Genomic DNA, 14,832 nt, shown 5'->3' on the forward strand with positions numbered 1-14,832 from the left:
CGGGCGGGCAGGGCACGCCTTGGGCTTTGTAAGCCAAGGCGATGGCATCCACTATCCAGTGGGCCATCCTCTGCTTGGAGACAGCCTTTCCCTTCTGCTGGCCTCCCTAACAGACGAAGAGCTGATCTGAGGTCCTGAGGCTTTGCGTTCTGTCCACGTACAGACGCAGAGCGCGAACTGGACAGAGAAAAGCCAGGGCTGGGTCTGCCTCCTCTGAAGGAAGCGCTTGCAGGTTCACTACCTGGTCCCGGAAGGGAGTGGTAGGAACCTTGGGCACGTATCCGGGCCGGGGTCTCAGGATCATGTGAGAGTTATCCGGGCCGAATTCTAGGCACGATTCGTCGACCGAAAATGCATGCAGGTCCCCTAACCTCTTGATAGAGGCCAATGCAACCAAGAGTACTGTCTTACAGGACAGGATTTTTAACTCAGCTGATTGCAGAGGCTCAAAGGTTGGTCTCTGAAGTGCCCCAAAAAAACCCCAAGAGGGTATAGAGAGTGTGCGAGGAGGATTCAGTCTCCTCGCTCCCCTCAGGAACCTGACAATCAGGTCGTGCTTTCCCAAAGACTTACCATCAACAGGATCGTGATGTGCAGCAATAGCGGCAACATACACTTTAAGGGTGGAGGGAGACAGCCTTCGCTCCAGCCCTTCTTGCAGGAAGTAAAGCACGGCTCTGATCGAGCAAGATTGGGGGTTCTCCTCATGAGCAGGTTGATGAACAGGTTCCTCTTCAACGCATAGAGGCGCCTCGTAAAGGAAGTGATGGTGTCAACTACCGCAGGGGGTAGGTCACCTAGAACCTCCGCGTCCTGTCCAGGGACCAGATATGGAGTTTCCAGAGGTCTGGACGCAGGTGCCATAGGGTGCCCCGTCTCTGAGAGAGCAGGTCCTCTCTCAGAGGGATGGGCCAGGGAGGGGCTGTCGCGAGGAGCACTAGTTCCGGGAACCAGGTCCGGTTGGGCCAATACGGCGCAATTAGCAAGACCTGCTCCTCATCCTCCCTGACTTTGCACAAGGTCTGTGCAAAAAGGCTCACTGGGGGAAACACATACTTGCTTAGGCCCCAGGGCCAGCTGTGTGCCAGAGCATCCGTGCCGAGGGTCCACTCGGTCAAGGAATAGAACAACTGACAGTGAGACGTGTCTGGGGCGGCAAACAGATCTACCTGTGCGGTCCCGAAGCGCCTGAAAATCAGCTGGACCACCTGGGGATGGAGTCGCCATTCTTCTGGTAGCACTTGCTGCCGTGAAAGCTCGTCGGCTGCACGGTTGAGCAGATCCGGAATGTAAATGGCACGAAGCGACCTCAGATGCTTCTGACTCCAGAGGAGGAGATGGTGGGCAAGTTGTGACATGCGGCGGGAGCGTAGACCAGACCCTGGCAGTTGATGTACGCAACGGTCGCAGTGCTGTCCGTACGGACAAGTACATGCTTGCCTAGTAGCAGCATTTTGAAGCGGCTCAGTGTAAGATGTACTGCTAACAACTCGAGGCAGTTCATGTGCCAATGCAGTTGAGGCCTGTAGGTGCATGCCCGTTGTACGTCTCGGGACTCGATCGTGGAGCCAGTGTTGGAGCGGCCTCATATGAAGCAATACGAACGGTGTAACCGCGGCTGCAGATGCCATATGCCCCAGGAGCCTCTGAAAAAGTTTCAGTGGTGCCGCTATTCTGTGTCTTAGCGTGCTCACGCAGTTCAACACTGACTGGACACGGGCCTCTGTGAGGCGCGCAGTCATGTTGATCGAGTCCAACTCCATACTGAGAAAAGAGATCCTCTGTCTGGGGGTGAGTTTGCTCTTTTCCCAGTTGACAGGCGGGGTTGGCTTCCTACGGCATGCTGAGGCCTGGATGGTTGCTGCTGCTGGGGCTTAGCGGGAGCGGAGGACGCCGCAGAAGGCCGACCTCGGCCACGAGTAGACGGAGGGTCTGCGGTCGGCGGACGGGTGGGAGCAGTAGTGGTCCACCGGGGCAGGATGTGCCGGATGGCCTCTGTCTGCTTCTGTGTGGCCGAGAACTGTTGGGCAAAGCTCTCGACCGCGTTGCCGAACAACCCAACCTGGGAAAGAGGGGCATCCAGGAACCGCTATTTATCGGTGTCCCTCATATCCGCCAGGTTGAGCCAAAGGTGGCACTCCTGGACCACCAAGGTGGACATCAACTGACCGACTGAACTTGCGGTTTCCTTCGTCGCCCAGAGGGCGAGGTCAGTTGCCACACAGAGATCCTGGAGGAGCTCTGGGTCAGAACCACCCTCGTTCATGTCCATGAGCACCTGGGCCTGGTGGGCCTGGTGGAGCTGTAAGTGCCATGGCATGGAGGGCGGAAGCAGCCTGTCCACAGGCCTTGTAAGCCTTCGCCGTTAGACCGGACGAAAACTTACAGGCCTTGGACGGGAGGTGTGGAATACCCCGCCAAGAGGAGGCAGTCACTACAGATGAGACCGGGAGTATAAAAGGGCTCCTGTGCAATACATCATCGACTTATTTTCTAAAGGAGACTGTGTGTTTGAAAGTGCAATCTGAGCAGGCAAGTATATAATATGGCCAGCACTAGCACTGCAAATTTTAAAATGTGTGTTCATCAGTGTTATACTCTCGGTCTCACCTGTAGTGACGTCATGGGCTGCCACCTGCCAATGTCAAGTTCAATGTCTTCCACTTCAACTTAATGTTATAAGAGTTAAGCACAAAATAGATCTCAATGTGTCACTTGCGCTGAAACACCTGAAGTGTGTGCACAGAAAGATGCTTTAGACAGCATGCGATCCTGAATTCAGTTCTCTAATTCAACTCTGCATTGCAATTGAACGTTCATATATGCACTGAATTACAGCATTTTAAAATATCCGTCTAACCGGGTATTCATGCAGACATAGTTCGTTATCTCTTAACTCTTTCCTCGCCAATGAAGGAATTTTCTAGCTTTCCGTGTTTTCACTGATATACGATAGGGGGCGCTATTTCACATCTTCTGAAAGAGTCAAACCACAGGTGAAGAAGAAGCAGAAACAAGTGATAGAATATTGCTCACTCAAATGTAAAATTATGCGATCATCAGCATTAAACAGCATGTAAATCGAAACTGCCTGATGTTACAGAATGAAATGTCCACCCAGGATGAGCTACAGGACTGTGAAGCTTTGAGGGTGTTGATGTAGAGACAGATTTTTCAGTCCCACTCCAGCTAAAATATGTTCCCTTCTTCCGAAGGTACGAAATAGTTTCAAGTTACGTGTCGCCTAGCCACAACCTACACATCCCAGCATAATCGCTCCTGTTATTAAATCTGTCTTCATGTTTATGTTAATTTAGCATGAAAGCAAGCAGACTACTGCGTGCATGGTTTGGTATGACAGAATGCATGCAATGTTAATAATCCCTAGCTGATATCTCAGTTCATCTCAATCTCACAAAGTCTCGTTATAATCAATGAAGCTGACTGCACAATGAATCTTTCATAACACTGTTTGCTATAATTAGAGGATTCGCCAGCATACAAAATTCAGCACTGAACAAAAACTCAGTTTTGAGCGGTGTGTGGATTCTATCTTAAATGCATCTGATTGGCCATTGTGTGGGGTACATTGGGTAACAATATTACTCTAAACTATAGCACAAACTGTACACTTTTTAGGCTTTAAACATTTCCTCTTTTACAGGTTCAACAGAGAGTGAAGATGATCTGAGGATTGTGCTGCTGGGAAAAACGGGAGTTGGGAAGAGTGCAACTGGAAATACCATCTTAGGAGGAGAAGCGTTTACAGCAGAAACATCTCAAGAGTCCGTGACTAAAGAGAGTCAAAAAGAATCATCTGAAAACAACGGCCGACACATTACTGTGATCGACACTCCAGGACTGTTTGATACTGAACTTACTAATGAGGAGATCCAGAGAGAAATCAGCAACTGCATCTCCATGATCCTGCCTGGACCACATGTGTTCATCATTGTGCTCAATTTAGGACAACGATTCACTCAAGAAGAAGCGACAACGGTGAAGATCATCCAAGAGACGTTTGGTGAGAAATCTTTAATGTTCACCATGGTGCTCTTCACCAGAGGAGATGATCTGAAGGACAAAACTATTGAACAGTGTTTGGGGAAACCTGGATCTGCTCTGATGAAGCTGATTGAAGCGTGTGGAAACAGATATCATGTGTTGAACAATAATCAGCCTGGAGACCGAACACAGGTGTCTGATCTACTGGAGAAGATAGACAACATGGTGAAAGCAAACGGGGGTAGTTTCTACACGTGTAAGCTGTTCAGACAGATGGAGAGAGAAAGACAAAAACAACAGATGAAGATCCTGATGGACAGAGTCAGAGAAAGAGAAGAACTGATGAAAAAACTAGAAGAAGAGATGATAAGAGAGCGAAAGACATTTAACAATAAAATAGAGCAACTTATGAAAGAAAAAGACAATCTTCAGATCAAATACCACACAGAAATAGACAGACTGATGAACAGAATAGAGAATGAGAGGAAGAATAGAGAAGAGGAATATATAAAAAGAGAAGAACGATATAAAACATTAATGAAAGAGAAAGAAGATCTTCAGTCTAATCATGAAGCAGAAGAAAACAAGATGAAGATCCTGATGGAGAGAATGGAGCAAATGAGCAGAGAAAGAGAAGAACTGATGAAACATAAAGTAGAGAAAGAGAGAATGAAGATGATGATGGAGGAAGAAAGACTGAATCAAGAGAAAGAGAGAAAGAGAAGTGAAGAAGAATTGAAAGAGAGAGAAGACAGATATAAAAGAGAAATGAAGGAACAGGAGGTGCAGATGCGAGATGAAATGAAGAAAGAACAAGAGATATTTAAAGATGAAATAAAGGAAATGAGGCAAGACAAAGAGACTGTGAAAAAAGAAAAAGACAATCTTCAGATCAAATACCACACAGAAATAGACAGACTGATGAATACAATCGAGAATGAAAGACAAAATCATGATAAAGACCGACAGAGAAGAGACGAAGAATTTAATGAGAGAGAAGAACGATTTAAAAGAGAAATGAAAGAGAGAGAGGAGCTCGGGAGAAAGATGCAAGACGAGATGAAACAAGAACGAGAGACATTTAAACAAGAAAAAGAAAAACTTCAGATCTCATACAACACAGAAATAGACAGTCTGATGAACAGAATACAGAATGAACGACAGAATCATGAAAAAGAGAGAAAGATAAGAGACAACGAATATACAGAAAAAGAAGAACGATATAAAATCCAGATGAGAAGAGAACGAGAGGAATGGGACCAGCAGAAACTGGAGGAAAAGACGAGAAGAGGAGAAGATGAGAAAAGAAGAGAGAGAGAAAAACTAATTTGTGATGAACAGATACAGACACTGAAGAGTGAAATGGAGGGAATAATCAGAGAGAAAGAGAGAATAGAAAGGGAGAGACAAGGACAACTAGAGGATTTAGAGAAGAGACTAAAAGAAGAAATAAACATAAGAGAAGATCAACGACAAAACTTTGAAGAAAAACTGAAGAGAAGTGGAAGACAAACAATCAAGCATCTATTTAACAGACTCCATGTTGAAGTCGAACACCTCAATAATCTGAGAGCTTCAGATGTTCTTCAGATAACTAAACATTCATTACAGTCCCATGAGTCTTGTGCTGAAGACGAGCTGATTCAGACTTTCATACAAAAACTACTGATGGTGAACTACAGAGCAAGATGCATTCATGCTAAAGAGACCAGTGAAATGTCTTTGTCAAACAAAGGAAACAGTCAATCTGAACTCATTCACCCGATGGATGTTCAGATGGCCGTATTTCACTGTGCTGACGGTTTCCTGAAGCAGCTGATGGTCACTAAACTGTCCCAGTGTCAGTACGCTCTGCCTCTGCTTGTTCCTGATCCATTCACACAACAGATTGAGTTTCCTCTCTGGACATTCAGACAAATCAACAAGAGCTGGAAGAAGAGAAACACCAGCAATGAAACCATCAGTCAAAACACGCCGATCTACAAGGCAGAAACTCCAATGGTGTTTTTCTTCAGGTTTGGCTCTGTGTCTTCATCCAAGTCTGAGCTGATGAACAGTCTGATCAATGAGAAACACGACACGTTCTTCCACAGGAACTGCCCAGGCAGCAGCAGATCCAGAGTCCTGATGGATGGAGTGGTGGAGATCGCCTGGTTCTGCCCCTCTGGGAGAGACACAGATAAATTCACTGACTGTGTTGCGTTCTGTAATCTACACGGTGATGCAGGAGACCATGAGAAACAGCTGCAGATCCTCTCTGAAATGGCCTCAGTCAATGTTGTTCTTCTGCCACGACTGGACAGGAATGACAGACATGCAGCAAAGATACAAAACCTGTTCATTGAGAGAAAGCCACTCATTTGTCTTTTTACTGAGGATGAATCTTCTGTAACTAAGATAAAGAAAGGGACATTCAAAATTGGTCTGAAAGACAGAAATCAGTCAGATGTATCTGAAGAACTCAGAGGAGCGATAAATGATTGTCTCTCAGAATCATCTTCCACTTTCAGACTTGAAGATGTGGCCAAACCTCCAGGCATCAGAGTAGATGAGGAAAATGATGATGGCTGCAGGAGAGGAAGAGAAGCAGCACAGCAGATGATGAGTTTACTGGAGAAGAAACATCTGACACAAATCAAAGAATCATTTCTGCCTCATCAGGGGAAACTGTGGCATCAGTGGTGTCAGAAGAACAAAGAACTGCATCGACTTCAAGAAGATGAGACAGAAATTGAAATAAGTATAAATAAATCCGAAATTGAAAGAATCCGTCAACAACAGCATGAATGTGACATCAGCAAGATTATGAAGCACTTTATTAAAGAAATGAACTCAGATGATAAACATAAGATGTTTTTTCTCAAATGGCTCAGAATCCTCCTGAATGAATATACCTCAGCTGATGTTTCTGCTCTACATCACAAGTATAATGAAAAATGGTCAAAAGTCATGAAACTGAAAGAGAAATATGATAAATCTGAACAACTCAAAGCTGAGCAAACTGAGCTTGAGAAATTATCTGAGGATCTCCAAGCTGCAACTTTTGGTTTGGAGCACATCATGAGGGAGATCGGTCAGATCTATGAATCATGTTCATCTGTGGAGAAGCAAAAGAAAGACCTGCAGTTTGACTTCTCTTCTCTCCCGAGTCTCGCAGCAGAGATGATGATCTCTGGATTTCCACTGGAGCTGATGGATGGAGATGCTGGTCATGTTCCTCTGGTCTGGATCTCTGCTGTTCTAGATGAACTCATCCAGAAACTGGGAGACCAGACCAGAGTCTTTGTGCTGTCAGTTTTAGGGCTTCAGAGCTCTGGGAAATCCACCATGCTGAACGCCATGTTTGGGCTCCAGTTTGCCGTCAGTGCTGGAAGATGCACCAGAGGAGCTTTCATGCAGCTGGTCAGAGTCTCAGACGAGATGAAAACACAGATGAACTTTGACTATATTCTGGTCGTTGATACTGAGGGTCTTCGTGCTCTAGAACTGGCTGGAAGATCAACAAGACATCATGATAATGAATTGGCCACATTTGTTGTTGGTCTTGGTAATCTGACACTGATCAACATCTTCGGAGAAAACCCCACAGAGATGCAGGACGTTCTTCAGATTGTTGTTCAGGCCTTCATGAGGATAAAGAAGGTTAGACTGAATCCCAGCTGTGTGTTTGTGCATCAGAACGTTTCAGACGTCACAGCTGGAGAGAAAATTATATATGGAAGGAGACGACTGCAGGAGAAACTGGATGAGATGACAAAACTCGCTGCTAAAGAGGAAGACTCTGATGCAGAATGTTTTAGTGATGTCATTGGATTTGACGTTCAGAAAGATGTGAAGTATGTTGCTCAGCTCTGGGAGGGAAGTCCACCAATGGCACCACCAAACCCAAACTACTGTGACAACATTCAACAACTAAAGGAAACTATTATGTCTCATGCCTCAAACTCACATGGAATGAGGCTGATAGACCTAAAATATTGTGTTAAAGATCTCTGGGAGGCTTTACTGAAGGAACGATTCAGCTTCAGCTTCAGAAATTCTCTGGAGATTTCAGCCTACATGAGACTGGAGACCGAATACAGCAAGTGGACCTGGAGTCTTCGCAGTGCCATGATGGAAACTGAGAACAAACTACACAACAAAATAGAATATCGAGCAATTTATGAGGTTTATGAAACAGATCTTCAAAGAGAACTGAAGACGACAAGTGAAGAAGTGAAAAAATCAATGGCAGAATTCTTTGAGAAAGACAAAGATAAAGATATACTGATTCAGTGGAAAACGTCATTTGAAATCAAAATCAAAGATCTTGAGGAAAACATTGTGAGAGAAACAAAGAGGAAATTAAACGAGATTCTTCAGCAGCGAGACCTGAAGAAAGAGATTGATGATCAGAGGACGCGTCATGAAGACACTCTCTATAAAAACAGCAAAGAACTTGCCTTACAACTCAAAAACAAAGCAAAAGATGAAGAAACACTGAAGAAAGAGTTTGATTCGTTTTGGGAACTGAGTGTGAAGAAGATCATCAGAGAAACTCCTCCAATCAAAGACATTGATGTAATGAGAGATGTGAGAAAGATCCTCAGTGACATCTATGAAAGTGCTCCTGTAGATCACTGGAGGGAGAGCAAGGATATATTCACTGTGCCAAGATATTCAGATTATGTAAAGTTAAAGAAATCCAGTGTATTTGAAGTTGTCTTTACAAATGCCATTAGATCATTTCAAGGGATGTCCAATGAAGACGAAGCCCAAATAAGATCATTAGTCACAGATGTTGCTCAGCAGACAGTCGAATATACAGACAGTCATTTAACCTGTTAGGCTGCAACCCCACTTTTGAAAAATCCCAAGAAATGACATACCCAAACTGAAACAGATACAGTTCATGAACCCTTTGTACTAAAAGCACAAGTATGATCTCATTTGAAAGCTGACACCTGGCAGTTTATTGTAAATGTAGAATTAATTATTGTCATAATGACAAAAATTGTTATAAATAGCTTCAAAGTTTTGTAAAGTTATTAGAAATTATTTTTTATGAAACATCCTCATGAAAAAAAAATTGAAGTTGGCACTGGAGCAATCTAGAAATGCACTACAGCTAATGCCACATGTCTAAACATTTTATGTTTAAAATCTTAAGATAATAAGTCCAAAACTCTGTATTTAGTGAAATGTTTTTCAAGACCATGTCATGTGACTTTATTTTGATTTGACGCTAAAATGCTACTGATGTTTATTGTCATCTTCTAACCATCTATCCAGTATATTGTCTTTATTGTTTTGTGGTGCAAACGAGCCCCATTCAGTCTCAGTCTCCCCCTGCACACATTCACACCTCTCCAGCCCGGTTATGGCTCTAAATATGCATTTCTTTTGTCTGCATTATAGTTACTAACGACTGGCTATTCACAGGCTATTCATATGGTTTCAGTCACTAATTTCTTTTCTTAAAGTTCACCCTTACATTTTAAACTGTATCAAATGCATTTCTTGAATAAAGAAACATTTCAGTAAGCATTCAAAAAATAATAAAAATATAACTTCTAGGTGGCAGGTGCACCTAGGGCTAGCTAGCATGTTAGCTTAGCACACCATCAATACACGACAATTTATGAGATTAAAACCATGTTTGTGCTTATAAACTTACTTTATAAAGCAAATCGAGTATTTTAAATAATTTTTTGTGATCTAATTTGGCTTCAGATAAAAAATCAGACAGAAAATATACTATTGGATAGTGTTCTGCACAACGATTCTATATAGATTAGCATTACATTATAAATATAATCTATTATTATGGAAATACCTGGCATGGATTGAAAAACACAGGTAACTCAAATATCATAGCAAACATGTTTATTGTCTTCAAAACTGCATGTTACAGCCATAGTTACAGCGCGATCTCGTTAGCTTTGTGTGTGTTCGAGGCTTCCTGGATTGTCACATGATTATGGCACTTCTTCATGTTCTAATACTGTGCACAGGGCGGCGAGGGCGCCCTCAGGCTATTGGTATGAATTGAAAACACAGTATCAGAGTTATGCAAACGCTCATAATGATTACATCGACGCATTTGGGTATAAATTCAATAAATATTATTCCTGTCTATAGAAATCTGATGTAAACCTATGAGAATATATCAATATTTCTCCAAATCTGCACATTTTTGAGCTAAAGCCCTGAGGCACGTTGTTTTGTGTATCGCTGTCATGACGACGGCACGGGAGTTTTTTTATGAATGAAAGCGGCTGACGCGCATAATTCATATCAAAGGTATCGACTAATTTTTTCATTTCATAACTCCTGACACAAATTAAGAAATAACTGTCGCTATAAGTTTCTCAGAATACAATAGTGGTCAAATTCTGAAACTTGAGTCTTATATCTTTTTAATGATGTATAGTTTGTCAAGGTATAACATTAAATCTGATAGTAACTTTGAACTATATATAAATAAAACCGCTTCAGTGCGTCCGCGCTCTGGCAACGGTTAACAGGTTAACATTTCAAAGATGGGCTACAACATCAGCTGCATTCAACAGCTCACAGGTTACATCAAGACAAGAGTGACACATCAGGAAAGATCAGTGAATTATGTGTTCAAGAATGAATTCTTCATGGATTTGGTTTATTGCATCTGTAAGAGAGCAAAGGAGACGATCACTGACCAACACAGAAAGTTCAGAGAAGCCAATGATCCTGTAATATATGTTGAGCAGAAGAGAGGATATTACTATAGTATTTTCCAGAAATACTGTCATGGAGCAACATCAGCTGCCATTTTTGGTCAGATCATCTGTCAGAAACTGAAAGAGCCCATTGAGCAGAGCATCTACAAGAAGACTGCTAGAGATCTGGCTCTTGAAATGAGATCAAACTGTCCATCACTGAATAGAAACAGATCAAATCTGGAGAAACACATCCTGAAGACACTGGCAGAAGAGGAGGATTTTAACAAATACATGAACTATGTTCATAATCCCAGAGATCACTTCAAGAGTTTCATCAGAGATGAAGTCAGTCAGTACATCACTGATAAGTTCAGAGTCAGGGTTTTACCCAAGATGAAGGAGAAGATTAAACTCCTGCAGCAGAAGATCATGGAAGCAGCACATGAATCTACTGAACATGTTCAAGAGAACAGAGGAGATGTTGGCTTGTGGTTGAAGAGTTTCACACTGAAGCTCTCAGATGAGCTGATCTTCTCTGAAAAAGACCTCAGTGGAGTCAAACATGATGATGTTGATGATTTCAGCCTCCTAGAAGATGTGATAAGACATGAACTTCCTGCTATAATGGCTGACATCAGCAGTAGATTCAACACAGAGTCATTTCCAGTAAAGCTGGACAGTAAACTCAGGCCAGATGAGCTTCTGATTGATCACTTCTGTCAGTGCTGTTGGGTTCAGTGTCCATTCTGTAAAGCCGTCTGCAGCAACACCATAGAAGACCATCATGGAGATCACAGTGTTCCTTACCACAGAGTGTGGGCAATTAATGGGTTTGTTTACAGAGGAACAACAAACTTATCTATTAGTATCTGCACATCATCAGTAGCAAGCAACTATCAATATTTTTATCCCACTGACTCAGATGATGCAGTCCAATATAGAGATTACAGAACAGCAGGAGAAGAGTTTGCTAAATGGAGCATCAGCCCTGATCTCTCTGAACTGAACTACTGGAAGTGGTTTGTGTTCAGATTCCAGAAAGATCTGGAAAAACACTACAGTAAAACATTTGAGAGTTATGGTGAGATTCCAGATGAATGGAGAAAATACTCAAAACAGGAAGCTATTGAGAGTTTACAATACATGTAATGAAGCAGATAAAGAAAGAGACTCTTGTGTCTCTTCTCCGATTTAGTAAGAAATGAGTTTCCGTGATAATCAGAGCTTCATCAAATATACTAGAAAAGAGTTAAATACAGGATTCAATTCCTCATACAAGTATCTGTCAAATGATTAAAACAACATATTTCTGAACATATGATAAAAAGCTCAAAATGCTTGATGTATATTATAGTTTAATACTAATTAAAAGTAATAAAAAACACACAGCTTATATATATCTGCTTATATATATATATATATATATATATATATATATATATATATACACACACACATATATATAATACATATCATTTCAAAGAAGATTTACAGAGATCTGTGTCTTAATCTCAGTAGCTTTACATAAGTTATGATTATAGTCTTTGTTGTTTTATTGTTGCTTTAATTCATGTACAACACAGTGCATTAGACATTTTGATCACAGTATATATATATATATATATATATATATATATATATATATATATATAATAAGTCTAATTAAAGAATTGATTCATTCAGAGTGAAGTGATTCATGTAACTCCATATAGAAAAGACACAGGGCCCTATTTTAACGATCTGAAACGTAAGTGTCAAAGCGCAAGTAACTGTGGGCGGGTCTCGGCGCTGTTGCTATTTTCCCGGCGGGATAAATGACTCTTGCGCCAGGCGCAAATCTAAAATGGGTTGGTCTGAAGTAGCTTCATTATTCATAGGTGTGGTTTGGGCGTAACGTGAAATAAACCAATCAGAGCGTCATCTCACATTCCCTTTAAGAGCAGGCGCGCTTGTTCTATAGCGGAGTCCTATTATAACGGCGGATTTGCCAGGCGCACGCCAGGAGCGGTTCACAGCCGAGGAGACAGACGCTCTCGTCAGGGACGTTGGGGATGGAGAAACACACCCAAATTAACCTCGGTTAAAAAGGCGTATGATAATGTGGGTAAATGTGTAAGCTAGATGTATGCTTTTATAATAAATTGTCTATCTATCTATCTATCTATCTATCTATCGTAATAATGTATGATTTGCAAAAATGAAAACTGCTGCTTCTGTGTAGATGAGAGAATCAAAGTGTATGCGCGTTGTGCACACGCTACATTGATTATGGCCAAGCATGCGCCCTTAAAATAGCATATGAATAACATGCGCCACGCGCCACTGACTTTAAACTATTTTTTCCTGGTTAGTGGCGCAATTGTTTTCTAAACCTGCAAAATGGCATGAAGGAACGTTTGCGCCGGAACACGCCTCCTTTTTTGCGCTGAACCGCCCAGGGAGCGCAAATTCATTCCCTAGTTTAGCGACGTGCTTCTGTGGAGGGAAAAGCGCGCTTTGCGGGTGCAAAATAGGAATGATACATGCGTCGGTGTACAAAGTCAATTGCGCTGGGTGCAAGATAGGGCCCAGTATTTCATTAGTTTCTGGCAGTTGAAGCTAGATCTGCACTCAGAGACTCACTGTCTTCAATGACCTTTGAACTTCCGCTTCTGAACACATGCCTCAAAACAGAAATGCAGTGCAATTCCAGTGTACTGTACTAATGTTAAAACTAGGTTTATAAAAGTTGAAAAGATAAAACTGTTAACAAAACCACTGGGCAATTACAGTTCATATTTGTATAATTCTCTGTTCAGTGTCACAAGAGTTCATCAGATACATTTCTCACTGCTTGTCCAAAGGAACGAGTTATAGAAACTTGTTAGCGCACATCAGCTCTAGCTTTGGGTTTTCCAGCTGACCAGAGGATGAGGAAGAGCTGATTCTCTGAAAACGTCAGGCCTGGACTGTAGTGTAACCCCTCTCTGAATTGCTTTAGGTATTTTTAGAGATATCCTCAGTCAAGTTTTCTCAGAGCACAGGGAAGAACTAGAGCTTTATCTGGCTATGATGGCAGACATTAGCCACCGATACGAACACCACAGATCATTTTCAGCAAAATATGCTTCATTCATCTCTGTGTTCAACACCAGATTAGTCTGTTACTGCTGGTCAGAGAGCCCTGGCGTAAAGCCCACAATATTGAGCTCTTGCTGCTGTCCATGGTTCTGAATCTGCTCGATATGCTGTCCATGGTTCTGAATCTGTAGAAGCTCCATTAGATATATGAGGCCTGCCTATCCTTTCATTTAATGGTGTAATCATTTCAACGAATCTGTATGGACGTGAAATCCCTCAGCCCACAACACTACTGCGACGCGAGCAAAACCTCCATTACTCAATACTGTCAACACTCTCCAGCTTTCTTTCATCTCAGCCAATGTCTATTTTATTGATCATTTAACCACTGGACTTTCTCAAGGGTTTTCAGTCGGTGTCCTTTCTTCTCTGTCTACTTACTACTCTGTAAAAAGAGATGTGTTAAAAAGGACACGTTGTGTAGATTTTAACACATGTAGTGTGTGTGCTCAGGGTCAACTTGTGTTGTGTAGAATTTATTTTAAGTCATTTTAACAAACAAATTGTGTCAGGTAATTACATATTCAGATGTGTAATTTTAACAATAAAGCGAAGGGGGCAGATGTAAAATGATTAACATTTAATCAATAGTCGAGTACAGAATGCATGTGCACACAAAGTACAATACAGTGTTTTAAGCTCAATGACTGGACAGACTCACTGTACTGGACATTATTCAGTTATTCACGCTTCAACCTCTTATTAATAATGCTGCTTTTGAGAAAAGTTCATGAAGAGATAACAGTTAACCGAGTTTGCACAAAATATTGTATATTAATAACTTTTGTTTACTCAGGCCTGTTTGTTTGAGAACATTAACACTGTATACGATGCACATTGATGGTGAGAGAACACATCACACCTATACTAAAATCATTACATTGGTTACCTTTATAAGGCACTGCATGGACTTGCTCCAGACTATCTTTTAAAAATGCTTACAGTATATGAACCTGTAAGGACTCTCAGATCATCAGATTCTTTACTTTTAACAGTACCACACAGTAGAACTAAGAGATTTGGTGAT

The 14,832-nt window shown here is 41.9% G+C and overlaps 1 protein-coding gene across 1 annotated transcript; it reads left to right on the forward strand.

The window, feature by feature from the left end:
• Positions 1-2,264: 2,264 nt before the first annotated feature.
• LOC311097766 (interferon-induced very large GTPase 1-like) lies at positions 2,265-11,856 on the forward strand (the record flags this gene model as incomplete). The annotated part of the gene is made up of 4 exons (XM_084137618.1): positions 2,265-2,351; positions 3,640-4,305; positions 4,594-8,799; positions 10,512-11,856. The coding sequence occupies 4 exons, from the start codon at positions 2,265-2,267 to the stop codon at positions 11,832-11,834; spliced, it is 6,282 nt and encodes a 2,093-aa protein (XP_083993744.1). The 3' UTR covers positions 11,835-11,856.
• Between the last annotated feature and the right edge of the window lie 2,976 nt (positions 11,857-14,832).

This window comes from Abramis brama (assembly GCF_963993115.1).
Source record: "Abramis brama genome assembly, chromosome: 1".
NCBI lineage: Eukaryota > Metazoa > Chordata > Actinopteri > Cypriniformes > Leuciscidae > Abramis > Abramis brama.